The sequence below is a fragment of the Corvus cornix genome, chromosome 2 (genome assembly GCF_000738735.6).
Source record: "Corvus cornix cornix isolate S_Up_H32 chromosome 2, ASM73873v5, whole genome shotgun sequence".
Classification (NCBI taxonomy): Eukaryota; Metazoa; Chordata; class Aves; order Passeriformes; family Corvidae; genus Corvus; species Corvus cornix.
The window spans coordinates 122,176,707-122,195,430 of NC_046333.1; the positions used below are offsets into that span (position 1 = coordinate 122,176,707).

At 35.3% G+C, this 18,724-nt stretch overlaps 1 protein-coding gene across 3 annotated transcripts in view; it reads right to left on the reverse strand.

Moving 5' to 3' along the window:
* Positions 1 to 336: 336 nt before the first annotated feature.
* The window catches only part of UBE2W (ubiquitin conjugating enzyme E2 W), a 36,815-nt gene continuing 18,427 nt past the window's right edge, over positions 337 to 18,724 (reverse strand). For all 3 annotated transcript variants that reach the window (XM_039571520.1, XM_039571522.1, XM_039571516.1), the window contains exons 3-6: positions 15,705 to 15,807; positions 13,078 to 13,233; positions 11,865 to 11,940; positions 337 to 7,634 (exon numbers count right to left, since the gene is read on the reverse strand). In XM_039571520.1, the coding sequence (XP_039427454.1) occupies positions 7,621 to 7,634; positions 11,865 to 11,940; positions 13,078 to 13,233; positions 15,705 to 15,807 (349 nt within the window). In that variant the 3' untranslated portion in view covers positions 337 to 7,620. The remainder of the gene's footprint in view (positions 7,635 to 11,864; positions 11,941 to 13,077; positions 13,234 to 15,704; positions 15,808 to 18,724) is intronic.

The window sequence follows — 18,724 nt, forward strand, 5'->3', positions numbered from 1 at the left end:
ACTCCAAAGAAAACCCTGAGACATTAAATTTGGTGTACAGGGATGCTCCAGACCAAGCTAGCTGGCACAAGACAATTCTTGTTATACTTACCCAGGTACATCCAATACTGAATAAAAAGTTCAGAAGGATTTACATTTCAGAAATCATTCAGGAAGACCTAAGCCATACTATATTGCATGCTACAGTTACTAATGTAAGGAAACTTGCCTTCTGAATGAAATAACAATTTATACCAATATCCAAATGGTAAGCCTTTATAATGTTCACTTTCAAAGAGAGTTGCACAGAAATGAGTTAAAAAACCCTCAACATTACAAAGTAGCCAATGGGCAACATATAGAAATAGGTGATTTATTTAACTGAGTGTAACAATAATCCAGAGAAGCTTTTAGGGAAAAGAATTACAGGCTTTCCTATACAGCATTTCCCAATAGTACCTAAGATACCAGGAAGACATAAGTAGTGCTTACGTATGATTTAGTCTATTCCTACTGATTAAAGAAAAGAAGCTAACAGAAGAAATTTTCAGAATTACAAAACACATAGCAAACTACTGCATTCAGTCTATTTTCCACCTGCAAGGCTTCAAAATCTCGTCAGGCAGAGTATGAAATCTACTTTGCTCAGTTTATTACTGTTTCTGGAAAAACTATTGCAAAGACAAAAAGAAACCTATTACCCCAGTTCATGGAGAGGGCTACCCTTTCTCTTTTCCTTAATAGAGCACATCTCAACAAACTGCTACTGGTTTTCATACAGGAAGGACCTTGATCCTTCAGTTGCATCATGACCATAGTTGCATTGCACTTGCCCTTTCCCAGTTTCGTAACATAAGAATTATAGATTGGTGCAATTACTGATGTCCTCTTAAAACCAAAACAACAAAAAAACAAAACACAAAAAAACACCACAAAAAAACAAACCCCCACCCAAAATCCCAAAAACACAGAATCCCAAAACATCATGCTACCAGCCACTGATTTTTAGAGACTCTTCTGGATGCTATCAAACATAAAACTTCAAGAACTGGTTGTTTTCCCTCCCACCCTACTTTGTGAGCATAGCCTATCTCCATGTGGTATTCTCATTGTATTGGTCAACACAATGTGAAGGACATTTTGAAAAAATCAGTCCCAGTACAGGACTGTCTGGATTATTATTATTTAAGGAACATGAAGCCACCTGTTACTCCAGCACAATGCTTAAGACAGTAGTTTCTGCTTGGGGCAGATGACAACACACAGATACCTAAGAGATTAAAAGAGTTATATTCCAAGACCAAGTGTGAGACAGAAGATACCGGTGCAAGATGATGCCCCCAATTTCTCCCATCACCTCAAACCCCACAAATTTAAAACCTTATGCAAATCAAGACTTTAGGCTTGATATACTCTAAGTCATCTGGAGATTCAATGACTTCTCTTCGTCATTTGTTTAGTTACATATATATCCTATACTGCATTTTCCAGAGTTCTGATCTTCAATAAATTGTCTACACCAAGTAGATAAAGATGTACTTTATTCTGTGCGTGTGAAACATAGCTAACAATGTTTTCTGCAGACATATGGACAGTTTAGAGAATGAGACTCAAGAGCTATTCATACTTTATCACCAGTCAGAGTAACAGCTGTCACACATTCTTCATTGACTGAGCACAAATAAATACAGATCAAAGGCACCAAGTTTCATCCATTCTTTGAACAAGGCCTTCAGAGGAAGGGATGAGATGATGACCAGTGTGGTTTTGTCTTGAAAACCTCCTACCAGAGTGCACGAGTCCTGTTCTTGAAGTATACAATAGACAAATGAGATCTCTCAGACTTGGGACACAAGTGTTTTCTGTGTTAGATGACTGTAAACACATCTGGCTTTTTATCTAATCTCAAGAACAATTGATTTTTAACATTATTGCCTTCCTTCTGGAAAATACCTGGCATTTTATGAACAGTTTCACTGCATCTGTAACTATATTTAAGGTTTGACAACACTGATCTGATAAAAAGTTAACTGAAAATATCCTCACAGAACGTTGACTACAGACTTGATACTTAAAAAAAAAAAAACAAAACAAAAAAACCCCAGAACAGAACACAAAAAGCCAACCTGTTCCTGAGCACTAAAATTCAAGGCATCTAAATGGACAGGTAACAGATCACTTGAAGGTTTTGAACAACTTCAGATTTCTTTTACCAGAAGAGTCAAAAAAGGTAGGAGAGTCCCCTGCCATAGACTGTTATAAGCAGTCCAGACCTCCAGCTCTCAGGCTTTTCATAGCACATAACTCAGCTTCTGCATAACACAAGGCTGCTAATACATTAAATTATGCAGAAAATTCTAAAGATACAAATCATATTTTAGCCCCCACCTTCCAAACTCCAGCTACACAATGCTTTCCATTTCCTGCACTAGGCTCTGAAACTATTGATTATGCATCAAGTTGATCTAATTTGCTAATTGAGAAGACAGATTTTCACTTTTTGTTAAGTCAGTTTCCTACTGGTTTACCACGATAAATCATCTCAGTGTAGACTCAAGAATAAAGTTAGATGCAAGGTAGGAATGTAAATCATTAGACTGGAAAGGAAGGAGTACAAATTCCTCCTTCTCTGGTAATAGCAGGAACCATGCTTGATTTTATCTTTAAGGGTTAAATGCCCTGGAGAACTGCATTAGCAGCATCCAGATAATATTGCAGTCCTGGGAAGAGAAAGGGCCCAGAATGTTCATCGGAACAGGTTTAACCTGGACCTACTTGGCACAAACCACTTCAAAGGGCTTGAAGAAAACAGGTTCCCAGTTGCTGAAGGCAAGACAGAAGTTTTAAGGTCTTATCATGGAGATTTTAAATAACAAAAAACAGGCCAGCATGAGGGAAGAACTGAGGTCAGTGTTACAGGATTTCAGATTGTAACATCTTTCTTTGAGGCCATCATTATGGTTTTCAATTCTTCACTGGATTCCTATTCAGAAGAGTCTCTTGCAAGCAACCCCTTCAACAGCAGAGGTCAAGAGAAAAATGTCACTTAAAAGACTAAGTTACACTGCACAAAGCATGTATGTAAAGTAGAGGGAGTTAAATACAATCTAACCTACTCCTACTGACTCACACATTAAAGCTCCTATGAAGTATTATATTAGAGACTATGGACACAGGCTTATAAATCCAATCTCTGCATTGATATACACTGCACAGTCAATTGATTCTGCATTTCATTTTTGGTTTTTAAATACAAAATAATTATCTGAATGAAACCTACAAGCTTTTCCTACATATTTCAGGATAGAAATTACTTTGGAACTACAATGGTACTGAAATGCTCTTACTGTGTAATTTTTAAAAATTCACTTTAAGTAGCTCCAGAGAGAATTTGCTACATTGCATCAGCTGATCAAAACTCCCATGACACTATTTAAAAAGTACATAAAATCTGCAGGAAAAAGAAATGGCAAGGAACAGATTTTCCCGCACTGCTATTATCAGTAAAATGAAACAAAAACAGAGTCTAAGTATCTTCAAATTTGTATTTCTGAACTATATTTTATAGTAAAAGGTGGCTCATGATATTTCTACTCTTTCAATTTTATAAAGGTATTTTAAGGCCTGGAGGTTTGGAAATTTATTATTAGTCCTAGAAACAACAGGCCAACAAGTACATGGCACACAAACCAAATCCAAAGTCTCTCTTCCCATGCTGCTGTGTGACTGCAGCTGAAGATAGAATATCACTGAGACAGCTTAATTCCTCTTATTCAGTTCAACACCCAACTATTCAGGTACCGCTGTGTATTAGAGTGGATTGGTTTATTAGATTGGATTGGGTGATATTGATTAAAAGCAACTGGTTTCAAAAGAAACTTCATTCAAACCTGTTCTTTAGAATGATCAGGATTTGTGAGCATGCAAACACAACATAATGCTCAATTGCTCTACCAGAGGAGGCAAAAACCATACTGGCTTCCTCCAAACCTTGGAATTCTATAGCTGCACTTTTCCAAATCTTTTAATTTAATTAGGGCTTAATTAGGACTTTCCCCCCTTTCTTTTTAAAACATCATTAATTACTGACCTGGAAACTTTATGGTCTCCTTAAATCATACCTTTAAATATAGTTCACATCTTAGGCTTTTGTCAGACTTTCAAAAAAAAGTAGCAAATAAAAAATAAACATTCAGAATAATCCTCACAACACAAAATATATGAATTTTAAAAACTTAATTTTTCATAAAAATACATGTTTCAGGTATGCAGTGCCTTGCCTTTCACAAAGCAGCAGACATCATCTCTTGAACCAAAAAAAATGTACAAAACTGAAAGCAATTATTGGTATGAGGCAGAGATTTAATTAAACAGTCCTGATACATGCTGGCAAAATAATAGAAAACTCTTTTCCCACCACTGCAGGCAAACAAGAATCCTGCATCTGAAACTTCTCATTAAGTATTTTAAGTGCTTGTCAAATGGCAAAAAAAACCATGATTAAGAAGTATTTGATCATCTGTGAGAAATGAAAGCATTACATCTTAGTGATTTTTATTTTTTAAATCAGCTATTTCCTTCAGCTGTTACAACAGATACCCTCTGGAGAAAGAGGAAACACCTTGCTGTTACGCAACTTCCTCTCCGATATGCATCACAACACTTTAGAATTACTGGCAGCTTTGTCTCAAGAGTGGCTGAATTTAAGGAACTGTGCTTCTGCACTCCACCATGAAAAGGTCCACACATATTTCCATTCAAGGGTAGTAATCTATTTTAAAACAAGAATTTATTGTGTTATAGTATAAAGACACTAAACACAAAACAAAGTGTTTAACAACATGAATATTGACACAAAATAAAAGCAAGATAGTTTCAAGCCAATTCTGTAACCATTTCATGTGATAAATTCCAAGTGAAAGAAAGTTACATACACAGGGTCACCCTAGGGAAAGGATGGCACCACCTTCATCTAATTCAAGCCCTTTTTCAGGACATCATAGCACTGTCAGAATAGTTGCATTATTTTGAGGGCTTGAGTGGTATATAAGCTTTGTCTTGGCCCTCTCTATATAAGTGAACTTACCCACAGATCTACAAGAGAACCAATGAGGCATTTCTACTGTAAACTAAAAGACCTGAGGTACATTCTCTTCTAATCTACCTTGCATTTTCTTGATCTAAGTATATTATAGGTCATGGGAGTTTATTAAACAGCAGCATAAATTTGGTTATTTAACTTCACTATAGTCCATGTGATAGCACAGGTCAATAAATGTATAATGCTTTGCACTACAACACCCAACTTCAACAAAATACATATGGTATGTCCTAAAGCTTCTCTGAAACCATGTATTGTAGTTTCAGAAGCCACTATATGAAAAGATAACTGAATCTGAGATGTACTTAAGCCATTTCTTCAGACATTACCTGGTCACATTAAGGTCTCTTTCCTGTGGACTATTTTGATAGGATCCATTATGTGAACCATTCATACATTAACTTCTCAATTGTTTCAACTAATATAGAGCAATTAACAAGACTATACAGATTAAGTATCAGATCACTGCTCTTTCATATGAACCATTTCGAAAAATAACCGGTTTGATGAACTCACAACAGTAAGATTTTGCTAAACGAAAAGTTTAGAGCATAAGTATCTCTTTTGTTTAAAATGACTTTTTTTTTGTCTCTTAAAAGAAAATGAATTCTATGTTTCAAAGGCTCATTGTGAAAATATATACACTCATCAAATTCATATCCAAAGCTAGATTTAACCACTGAGTTTTAAAGGCCAAGAGATATTTTCAGTACAGTAGAAAAAAACAAGCAGTTCCTGAAGTATATTGCAGCCTCACTTCACTGCCAGTATCTACAGTTCTGATGCTGTACAAAATACTTCTCTGAAGCAAATCCATCTAAACTCTATCCACCCTGAGTTAAGCATCTATACTTTTTTTTTAACGTTTTAAACAATAGGTAACAGAGAAGTATGTACAAGGCTATAAAATATCAGTTATCATACAGCAGATTAAAAAAAAAGAAATCAGTCTTTTCAGCCAATTTTCTGTTTGTTATTGTAGTTACTCATTCTCGATTGGGTTTAGGGATTTTTTTTTTTGCTTTTGTTTGTTTTTACATCAAGCTGTTACTTGATTTAGACATTCATGCATTAACTGCTTGAATTTTTTTTTGAGTGCAACAATAAGGCAACAGTAAAAAAAAATTATAGAAATTTTGCATATGTGTAAAGGTATTAAGTTTATAAAAGTGCTTCCTAAAAAGACAACCTAATTGCAGTATAAAATATTACAGAGTGCTGAGAACAACTATCATTTCAATAAATGTTGCTCCACAGAAAAATGTCTGATTTTAGGCTTTTCCCCTGTTTTTTTGGTGAAGAAAAGTCTGGAAAAATTGGCATGGCTACGTGGGACAAGCAAGTTAAGAAAATATACTTTAGTCTAAACTTAAATAAGAAGGTCCACACTTTTTTGTGAAAACTTTAAGCCTCTGTCAAAAATGTATTTTTTTTCTTTTTATAATACAGGATTAAAAGACAAGATGATGCTTACAAGATAAAGAAATAATTTACATGAAAATATCTTCTGACAAAGCTTTTCAATCAAAATATTGTTTTGTAACATTCAAACATGACATACAACACAAAAGAAACAGTGAATGCAAACAAAAAAATGTTATATGGATTGCTTTCGAACATATAAATAAATGAAATATTGGTGTAGGCAGTAGGGCTCATGCTGATGGCTAGCAGGAAATAACAGTGTGCAATCTATTTGGAAAAAGCTCTAAAGTACAAATTACAAGCCCAATTACGGACTGCAGCAAGTTCAGTTGTATCACTGCCATCCTCTATCTCCAAAATAAATTCTTGTTTAAATCACTCATATCCTAAATTACTCATACCTTTGCTTCAGAGATATGAATAACTATATACAAAAAGTAGTTTTATTTCACCATAGGGATAACATTGTACCTCTCTGCCAATGTCACTTGAAAAACTGCCCATGTCAAAACAATTTGACAGCAGATAAACAATTTAATAAATACGTAATGATCTTATTACAGTCCTTCAGCTAGGCATGTTAACTCATGCTGCTAGTTTTGTGGTCACAGTGCATAGAATCCAAATATAAAAGAATGGGCTGGATTTAAGGTAATTGTCAATCCCTTGCTTATAATCCAAATATAGCCAAAACTTTCATAAACTCTGTCATGCGTCAATCTTTTTTTGTGGCAGGAGCAAAACCTTTCCCTGGTACAACGTCCATTGCCGGCAATGGATGCACCAAAACCGCCAAGGAGCTCAGTGTTATTGCACAATATATGAAGACCTGGAATTCTTCCAAAGCTTAAAATAAAAATAATGGAATTATTCTGACATTTCTGGACACCTGCATTAATACTGTATGACTAATAAAAGCATGTCAGTTGCATGGACTGAACCAGCGATCAACATGCGCCCAGAATGCACACTAGTAAAAATGCAGTCAAAGGAAGTAGTCTTCATTGCCTATAGGTCACTTCCAGTCAAAGGTTAAAGTTCAAAGACTGAATGATCAAAGTGCTCATTTTCTCAGTAGGACTATCTTCTGCTACGAGGATCACCAAATGGTGGCATCAACATGTGTCATCTTTAAAATAAAAGAAGAGCATTTATGGAAAATATATTAACATTCTAATTCCAAATTAGCAAGGTGCTATAGGCAGAAATAATTCCTAGCATAGACAGTAACATGCAGAGGAAATATCCTGACTGAATAATTCTGGGTTTTTGTTCAATTATGACTCAGGGAGAAAAGAGAGTATCAAAAATTAAACTTCCAAAATACACATACACCCCCAAAGATACTAGTATTAGCAAGTACTCCATTAAAACAATAGTAATTTCCATGCTTGATATTTAGAAAGCCAGGAAAATGAAAAATCAAATATGCTTAGCATTTTGCACCCTTGAAGTACAGCAGGTCCACAACAGTTATCGAATTAAGACATCCTTTTTATAAGGAATATATAGGGGTAAGACCTGGCAGAGTGGGCTGCTTCTGATGCATTCTCAGCCCTTTATACATTTATATGTGTGTATATATATATATGTATATACATATATTTATATTCATCTATTTCTCAAGATTCAACACAAAACTATAGGTGACAGAATTATGCAAAAATAATAGGTTACTACTATAATTCTAAAATCTTAAACCTGAAAGCAAATTACATATACTAAATTTTAGATACTGTGATTGGACAGAGCATACTACAAAGATGCATGTTCTATGTCTATCTTTTGGGCACTATGCTCCATATTAATGCTTTTTCTTTTAAACGTTCTCCTTCACACATCAACCTGCAGTATATTTGCACCTGCTGGCAGTAAACATTGAGTTGTTAACAGAAAGCAAACTTACTGTCTGCTTATTTTTACAGGACTTGTAACCTCCACACCTAAAAAATGTTGTCTCATAAACATTCTACATCCTCATGGGAAAACACTGTATCAATGCTATTACTTGTAAAAAAACTCTTCAATTTTATAGTAGGCTACTGTACAGATAAAAATAATGGACAAGGACGCAAGAGAAGGAGAGAGAAGGGATATTTAAATGGTGTACTAAAATTCAGGCCAAATATCAGAGAAAACACTTTCTTACTTTAGAAATAAAAAACAAAAGCAAACCAACCTCCAAATCCAAAAGCAACAAGGAAGTGCTGGTTGAAAACAAATACCATTGCCTTTCCCCTTCTCCCCATGTGTCACCCCCTCTCCCCCCAAAAAAAGAAATCTACCTCCTGAGAACAACAAAGGAAGACAACAGCTTTAGGAAACCAATTTCAGTCTGGATGCCCAAGTAAACTGTATCTGGAGGATCCTCCTCTGTCTTTAACACAACATGAGCAACTCTCATCTTGAAATTCAGCAGGAAAGTAAATGCACAGTTGAAACAGACATTGGATAAGGCAGACAATCTAGAAATATTTTCAGTTATCAAAGATCAGGAGCTTTAAAACAGGGCTTGTGAGGACATCATTTTGTAGTAAAGAAACCTCCATAACTCTGCTTGTGGAATAAACTGCTGTGTTGGGGCAGGGATGCAGGGATTATATGAGAGATTAAAAACTCTGTATTAAGTTAAATGCAGACACATGTCAGAATATGTCTCAAAGTGCCACTTTATAAATCTGTGCTCATATGGGTTTGCTTTACATCAGCTCCCAGCCATGGACTATTTTGCTCCCAGGCAAATAAATTCCAGGCACATACCGGAAAAAAATATTTTCCTTCAAATGCATGTATTATTACATATGACAGACTTCTTCCTATGTCTTCAAAACACAGAGCTCCAATGTCACATTAAAGCTAAATCACTCCAATGGGCAGCTGGCAGCAGAAGTGGCAGAACCACTCTGCATCTCCCTCCACAGGTTGTCATATTAGCACTGGCATTTAATTTCACACAGTAGTTACCCTTGGACAGCTGGTTTTCTTTCCTGGGTGGGATTGTTTTTTCTTCCCTCATTTACCCAGCCAAAAGTGGTTCAACCACAAGATTAGATATTTGACACTTCAGTTGAGGCATGAGCAGAAAATAAACATAACAGAAGCATTTTTTCCACACTTCCTTTTACTGTAATGTACCATTTCTTTAAACCTGTTTAGAAAACACTGACAATTTAAAAATCTTGCCTTGGCAATCTTGTTCTGCGTCCACAGAGGAGAAACAAAATTAACTGAGAAGAGAAGGAAATGACACACACACAAAACTGGAAAGGGAAAACACTCCATCGTTTATGCAATTTTTGTCCAGTGCACATAAGGTATGTTTTATTTTTTAATGTAAGAATTTAAAGCAGTGGGGAGCCCAATGAACTTTAAATCAAGAAGCAAGACAGTATGAGTTATTTAAATGAACTTTCTTTCTCTTGCCTCAGGTTGGTTTTTTTGGTTGCTCTGAATTTGAGGAGGGGTAAGGTTTTCTGACTTCCAGAAAAAAACCCCTTGCACAGTTACTTCATAGTAACTAAAATACTCATTCAGCGAACCGTAAGCACCTTGATGGTTTTGAGTCATAATAATACAGCAACCTTCAAAATCAGTAACTCAGATTTCTTTTCATACTAAGTTGCTGTTTTGCCTGTTTAACACAAATTGTATATCATGATTAAGAAATAAAAGTAGTATCTGCAGACTGTTCTCCATTTAGATTTCTGTTTTAAATCAAAATGAGACTAGTGCAAATTAAAACTAGACAGAACATATTTTAATCACAAGATAAAGCCAATAAATGGAACTTTACCGTTTATCTTTAAAAACAATTAGCAAGTGAAAATAGAAAGTTAACAAAAACTCTCCCAAAACTGCCATTTAAGAGAAACCAAAACTAGAAATGGAGAACCACCAAACACATTACAAGAGCATGAAAACAGAGAGAGAAGAGAAGGTGACTGCTGAATAATCTGGTGAGGATGAAAAATCCATCCTTGTATGCAATGTGATTATTATTCTTGGAGTCAATTTTAAAAGCAACCATGTGATGGTCCCAAGTCTCTTAAATGCATCTTAATCTTGTGACATACAGCACTTTTCTTACTGTACCTGAAGGCACCTTGTTTTGGAGATACTATTACTGTATTATGAGAAACAGAGTTTCATTCTGTTACATTACCATATGTCAGAATCCCATGGGCCTCAGCAAGTACTATGAAACTATCAAGTTTTTCTTGTTAAGCCATCCATGGGCTTTTAAGAACCTTAAGAATTTTATGGGTGAAGACTTTGGCATTTGCCTCTCCAGTCATGAACTCTCACTGCCTCAAAATACTTGCTCTCATTTCACTTCAAGGACAGAACATATCCTGAGTGGGGAAGCCATGAAAAATAGAGGATGTCTTATGGTGGAACCTTCACTGAGAGGCAGTGATGGAATCAACTCTCCTGCACTACACTAGCATACAGTATTACCTGCTCTAACATATCCCTTCCCAAAGTACTTGCGCTTCCAATAACTACTGTTTGTACAGAATTTTCCTAGGGAAAGCAAGGAAAGCAGTGCTAACAAGAAGAGAGAAACAAAGCACGGCCCATCTCTACCCCCTACTTCTCTCTTTCCTCACCAATGGAGTGGATAAGACAAGCACATATAGCCAACTGCAGCTCTGGGTAGAGGATGACAAATGCTGAGGCAGAAGGAAGAAACCACACAGTGTAAAGCAAGACAGAGAACACAAAGAAAAGAAAAAAGCACAAAAAAAAAGCAAAGCAAGCCTCAAACCAAAAGCAAACAAAGAAACAAGTACCCCAACACAACACTAGCACTGCAGACACTAGCAATTTCAATATGTTTTTTTTCTTTGTTATTGTGTCCATGGAGAATCTTATTACTGTATTATTGAGTATTAATTCTTAGTAGCCTTTAAAGTCAGTCAACTGTCCCATACTGGAAATTCTGATTAAGAGTAAGGAAATTATCAAAACACATAGCTGTTTACAAATACCATGAAAGTTTTAAGTGTTAATAACCATAACAAAAAAAAAATGGTTTAAAGCAAAACCTAGTTTCATAACGGACTTTCCCCGATCCCAAAATTTAAATTTGTCATGGATTGATACAGTTTACAAGAACTTCATTCAAAGTCAATCCTACAATTTAAAACATGTTTACATTTCCACCAAGAATTACTCAAATGTGATGTAGAAAAAAATGTCCCAGCAGAGTATCTCAGAAACAGGATTTAAATAACTTTTTGAATTAAAAAAAAAAAATAGCTTAATGCTTTGAACACATTTATCCTACTTCCCTATATTTTAATTGTCTTCATCCTGAAAAGAAGTTAAAAATTTCTGGTCCTAGTTAGATACTTACCATGATACCACCACTTTGTTTTCTTTGGATTCTTGTTACATGTTCTTACATAAAATGAGTTATCTGGAGGTCGCCTCTGCAACAGAAGAAAAGACCTACAAATAATCAAACAATCCTCATATTGTAAAACATGAGCTATTTAATAAGCTTATGAAAGGTTACCATGTGAATGCAGTGAAAATGAGGTAACAGGCATTTTTGTCAAGAAAAGTCTCTTAAAGATCCAGGTAACAAATTCTTACTAGAGATACTCCAAGAAAAAAATTAGTAAAAAATATCAGTTTGGTGATAAATAAGGGGAGGAAAAAAAATGAAAAAAAGGGAAAAAAACCCAACAAACGAACAAAAGAAACCAACCCACAAGGAACAGCTGTTGTTCAAAAAACCCCCCAAAATTAAATTCTTTTGCAGTTTGGAATCTAATTCTGACGTATTACATCCAATTCCCATTCTAAGGCTCAGCTTAGAGTGGGTGAACAAACGAATTTAAATATCTATATCTGATCAATACTTCACATTTTAGAGTTTTCTTCCTAATTGTCATCATTATACAAAACTCATAGGATAGAATACAATACAAAGCCATTTTTGGGGTGGTTTTTTGACTACATATATGACTAGGACTGATCAGGATGCAAAATAAATAGGCATGTTTGGATAGCACATATGGACAAGCTCTGAACACATCTAACTTCCACAGACATTTCTTCTGCAAAAGAAATGGTCAAAAGTGAAAGGGCAATCTCTTTACAAAAAGGTCTAAGGTATGAGTGCCACAAAAGCAGCTCAGCACCATTTACTTCCCCGAAATTAAAATTATCAAATTCACTGAAACTGTACAGATGCAAAGTCTTAGAAACATCTGCACTAAAGACATTTCACAAGTCATTCTGCACTGCCTTTAGAGGAAGGATAATTTTACAAAGAATAGTCCTAAAGCATGATTGAACTTCACAGTTAGTGCAGCTGGAAGGGTTCCATCCCCTACTTTTTTCCAATAATGATATATAAGCAGGTTACCATGAAAACAGTGGCAAAGTACTTACTGCACTGTTTATTTTGCAGTTCTAGCTTAGTATTTTCTCAGTAATAGAAATGTAGGTAGAGTAGTTTTGCCTATTTTAGAATTTGAGAAATGAAAATTTCACTTTGTAAAGTAGAAAATTACTAACTTTTACTTATTCTACTTCAACAGTGCTTAAAAAGCCCATACCTTTTCTTTGCAGCTGGAAAGCATGCTAATAATGCTAAGACAAACAGATTGCACTGAGAGGGCTGGAGACCAGTCTTCTGTTAGAATGGATAAACAGATATGACCATTGCTATAAACATGAGGATGAACAGGGATATTGTCTCCAGTAAACATGACCTAAAAAAAAGAACAAAAATAACTAATTTATAGTCCACGTTTTAAATAAAACTGTAGTGGTTTGGGGAAAAAAAATACAATCTTATTTAAGAAGCAGGTCTGCCATTTTTGCTTACACTAAGTAACACTTTACCACGTTGGGTTAATTCACTTTTGGAAACTATTAAGTGAAATGTAAAATAAACAATGGAAGCCTAAATAACTAGTGAGGTTTGGAGTTAAATAAATGGTTAAATATAGGGGATTTTCTATTAATATTTATACAGCATAGAAAAATGCAAAGGTAACAATGTAAAGACAGTTCAGTATCTTGCAGCCTCAGTGTTCCATGTCCTAAGGAATACAGTTGTCTAGCCAAAACACGGGATTTTAATCATTTTATAAGCCACAATACACCAAGAAGCACAAGATTCACAAATGAGTATTTCTATAATCCTGGACATAACAGAAATTATATTCTGGACAACTCATACAGGTTCCAGCATGAAGAAAAAAATTAAAATGCATCAATCTTATTAACTATAAATAAAGGACTTGTGAAACCAAAGTAAGGTACCAAATAGGAAATATTTTTAAAACATTACTCAAATGGAAAAACTTTTGACATAGGTGAATATGGAAGAAAAGCATTTAGAACCTTAACTCCTCTCTATTGAAAGATACTATCACTGTCGAAAAAAGGCTAGAAAAGCAATTTTGACAACTACTGCTCTTACATCAAGTTTTTGTCAAACATATCATTGGTTCAGGACCAACAGAAAGAGAGTAAAAGTGAAATCTTCATATCAGTATTATACTCCTGAAGTCCTTTTCCAACTCCTTTTATGCAATAAAAACATAAATCTCTACCACTCATAACTATAATAGCCAGCAGTTTCTTAAGTGTTTCTTAAGCTACCTAGGTATGCATATAAATATGTAAACATGTACGCAACACACCCACCTCATCACTGATGACAAGAAGCAACACCTTCATCATATAGGAAGCTGAAATTAGAGAGCTTAATTCATCTGCAAAATGGCAGACAGGTTTCTAAGGCATAAGAGAAACTGGATGCAGAATGATCTTTCATAGGTCTTTAAACTGGTATTGCTGAAGCATTGAAGGGTTTACCTTCATAATCCTGTAATGTATTTCACTTGTAACTAATATCCTATTTTTACATGAAAACCTGAACTAGGCAGACTAGGTAAGTAAAAGCATGCACACTATGACAGACAACATACATCTCAAGGCAGGAAACAACCACATGATTAAAGCAGCAGAAGTGAAAACTGTCAATTTGCAGTAAATAGATTGGCAGGAGACGTAATTATGACCAAGAAGTTTGTAGTACAGGATGACCCTACTGCACAGCAATGTTTGAAAAACTGAAATTCTAGCCATCTAAAACAATCAAGTATCCAGTACATAAATTTTCAATTGTTTTCTGTGATAAAAATCAGTGTAGATGAGTGGATCCAATTTGTTTCTTAACAATAAATTGCACAGAGCCACACATAGGTTGGGTAATGAAGACAAACAACTTGGAACCCAATTAAACTGGCTACTCTCTTGTGGACCTAGAAGTAGTACCTTGTAAACATGATGAGGTGCAAAGTACAGGTGGCCAGTTTGTTCTTTAAAAGACTGAAAGTCAGCATCCTAGTGTTTATCATGGTACCTAAAAATATGTTAATTTTTATGGCTTAAGTGTCTCTCACAGCTCTGTGCTTCAGTTTTAACACCAATGACTGAAGTTGCAGAGATCACTTCTAGAAGTCTATGCCGAAACAGACAGGACAAGAATTAAGGCACTCTTGCTTTTCTCCTTCCTTTTTCAGAAAAGCGCGGGTGACAGCTGACCACTACTCTTATATTTTGAAACATTTCCCTCAGGTAATGGAGGAGTGGATGTATACAGCACATTCTGCAGTCCCTAAGTGCTGCTGTCCCTTCAGCTCTCTAGGTTGTCATGAAACCAACACAGTACCTCATAGCTCAGTTACAACACTATTTGCAGGCCTCTCAAACATGTCATGTATCTATGAGAATCCCTACCAGAAGCACAGTTTTGCTTCAGCTGTATTAACAATGGCAGCAGAGAAGATGCAAGAGTCTTAAAAATCAAACAGGAAAAAAAAAAAATGTTGAAAGTAAGAAGGAATGAAGCAACAGTTTGTTATTTACTTGGCTCCTACATCCCAGTAAAGAGGATCTTCCTACTTTACCCTGTGTTTCATAGGACATGAATATTAAATCAAAGAAGCCTCCAGTTTACACTACTGTCATCAGTACAAGCAGACATCAGAGCCCCATACTTCATTGGAGAATCATTTTTAAAGAAAAGGCATCTGCACAATGTGTTTAGTACAAATTAAAGTAAGTGAAGCTCACATGTGGATCACTATGTGGATGACAAAATACTCAGCACATGTCATACAGCTGTCACCTGAGGGCACCAATAAGAGAGAAAGAAGGTAGCAGTTACCTGAGGTGAATCAAAAGGATACCGACTACTAAACTTAAATAAAAGCTGAAATTTCTCCCCTTCATAGAGTGTTCCTGGAGCACCTTCCATGTCTACAATCCACCTAAGGAATAGGGGAAAAAGCTGTTAGCATTGTGGACTGACAAATTAATACTTCTACTCCTGGAGCACAGGATTTATCAAATCAAGTATCAATCACAGCCAGACCATCTAACTTCTCTTCTAACACTGTAACAATCACCAACGTGGGCAATACATCAAGCCTGTATTTGAAAAAAAAAAAAAAAAAAGCTTGGTGTTTTGCATACAGGCACTGACACAGCGATGCAAACTATAAATGTAATTATGACTTGAACCACACACAGACCTGTCAGTTCCCAAGAAATGGCTGTTAATGTGAGACAACGAAGCTGAAATAAAAAACCTGCTTGAAAACTTAACAAGTTTGGAAGGAAACAAACTAGCACACATTCTCTTTTGTGTTGTTTTACTTTTCTGTCAAGGAAAACATCAATACAGTTTATTAAAATGAAATCTGTATCCAAGGGGAAAGGGCAAAGCTCATCTTGTACTTACATCTGGAAAAAACTCAGAAATCAAATGGTATCTGGCAGATAATGGAATCAAAACTAGAAAAGTTAATAGTGTAAAACTTTAAAAGTCCCAGCAAATACAAACAAAACAAAAAAAAGGATAATTTGAATTTGTAATGAAGATAACACCTCAACATATCAGTATTCTTTTTCCTCTGCTTCTTTGTTTTCCATCATAATAACATTAAAATAACTGACAGGTGGAGTTGTTGAGGAAAAGGGTGGTGGTATTGTATGTGGGCATGTTACTGTTGTTTGGTTTGTGTTGTGGTTTTTTTAATACACCTAAAATCAGATGCTTTGCTATTGTTCAACATGTATAGTAACACTCTGCTATCTAACTTCTATAATTTTGGAGTTCAACTGCTGACCACTTAATACCATCCTTTGCAGCATCACTCCCATTTTTGGTTTTTCACCTTTGATTGAGTTTTACAAATCTAAACAACACGATAAGGTAAAGAGACTACAGAAATATTCAGATAAGGTTTACATCAACTCAAGAAAGGCCACTGAGATTCTGCAGAACAGCAGGGTACTCAGAAAAGTCGCTATCTCCAGCTGGCAACTCTGATGATCCTATTCCCCACCACTCCATCCTCCTGTCATATATACTCTCCCTCTCTATTTAAGCCACACACATTTTTTATTCTCCCCTCCATCACTCTTTGGGGGTTTTTTAGCTGGTTCTGTTGGTTTTGTTTGTTTTGGTTTTTGGCTTTTTTGAGAAAAACTGCATGTTTAATGACCTGCTAGCTCTCACACCCTTCAAGAGGAATGCATCTTCAACACCAGCACAGTGATGGCTGTACAGTGAAGGCTGATAAAGTATGTTTCATATTTTAACTTTGTGAAGATGCCTTCAACTTAATCTATCTGCACTCCAGACCACTTATCTCTTCTTATGCCTTCTGCCTTTACATTTATACACGCAGTGCACCAATATTCTTTAGATTTATTGGTTCTTGTGATCCAGAACTTCCACTTCCAAGTTTTTAAAATAGTTTACTTTACTAAGTAGAAAGTAACTTTGCCTGGACATTGCTCCTTTTATGGTCACGGAATCACTAGAACCCATATTTCCTGTGTGCTTTACAGTTTAGCCTTCTCAAATTTCTAATCCTTGTACATTTAAAATAAAAGATTGCTCAACATTTTAAATGACCCAGTTACATCATGGGATCCAACTATTTTATTCAACATCTTTAAAACCCAAGCAAGTATTGCTACACAAATTTTTAATGCAACCAGTTCAAACTGTGAATTTGATTAATGATCTCAAAACATGCTACGTGACACCAAAAACCCTCAAAGAGAAAAAAATATCTTTTTACTTGTGACAGGAAGCTTCTAAAACAATGACAATTTCAAAGTCTAGCATGACAGTAAATAGGAAGTTTTTCTATGCAAGGTATTGAGTGGTATAAAAATTGTACAGGGCAGAAATTATAATGGGCTAGTAATCTGGAAACAGAGGTATCCTTTTCCATCTGCTCTAAACTTTGATTTAACAGTTTTTGTTGAAATAAGCGAATACTACTTGCAATATTAAATTAACCCATTTTTGCAGAAAACTGGAAACTGCTATTTCAATTTTAGTCATATTCATCTGCATGAAGTATCACAAAGGCCAGCATCATTTAAAAAGCAGTGAGTGTTTAACTCTGTATATATGAGGCTCAGAAAATCCTCACGTAACATGGTCTGAGTGCCACCACTCAAAATGCAGATGTGAAAATATCAGAATTCAGCTCCATGTTTAAGCTGAGTAATGAGTATTTTGAACCAAACCACTACATCCATCAACCAATAACATAGCCCAGAACAGACAGCCTGAGGTCATACTCTCATCGATGTTTACATGTGCTAAATTTTTAACATTTCTCTAAAATTAAATTAAGAAAATTATGAGACAAAAATGTCAACACAGTCTGAATCTTTTGAATTTCAGTCAATTAAAAAAAGGATTAATACCAAGAACAGCCCCTGTCCATTTCAACACATAGAATATTTTATCATGTTTCACTTCCTGTTTTATGAATCACAGAAAAAGCCAAGGCAAGGAAAGAAATGCCAACATGTGTACCTGGACAACTTTGCTTTTTAAGAAGGTTTCTCCACTTGCTTTAGAGAAAGATAATGGAAATTAACAGCTATAGCATATATTCTATTCAAATATCACAGAACCCTAAAACAGCTACTCCATTATTTCAATAAATCTAGAAGGGTGTCAGAGGTTAGTAGGTATGAAAGTCTGTTAAATTATTTTATTCTAAAACATGCAGAAGCTTTTACCAATTGACAGTTTGTTAGATAGTAAAATGCCTAATAAAAATTTAATAAATTCACTATCCTGCTGCTGAAAGTGTCCAACACATTACTGCAATATGCTCATTAAGCAGAACAATGTTTCATTGCCTGGACTAA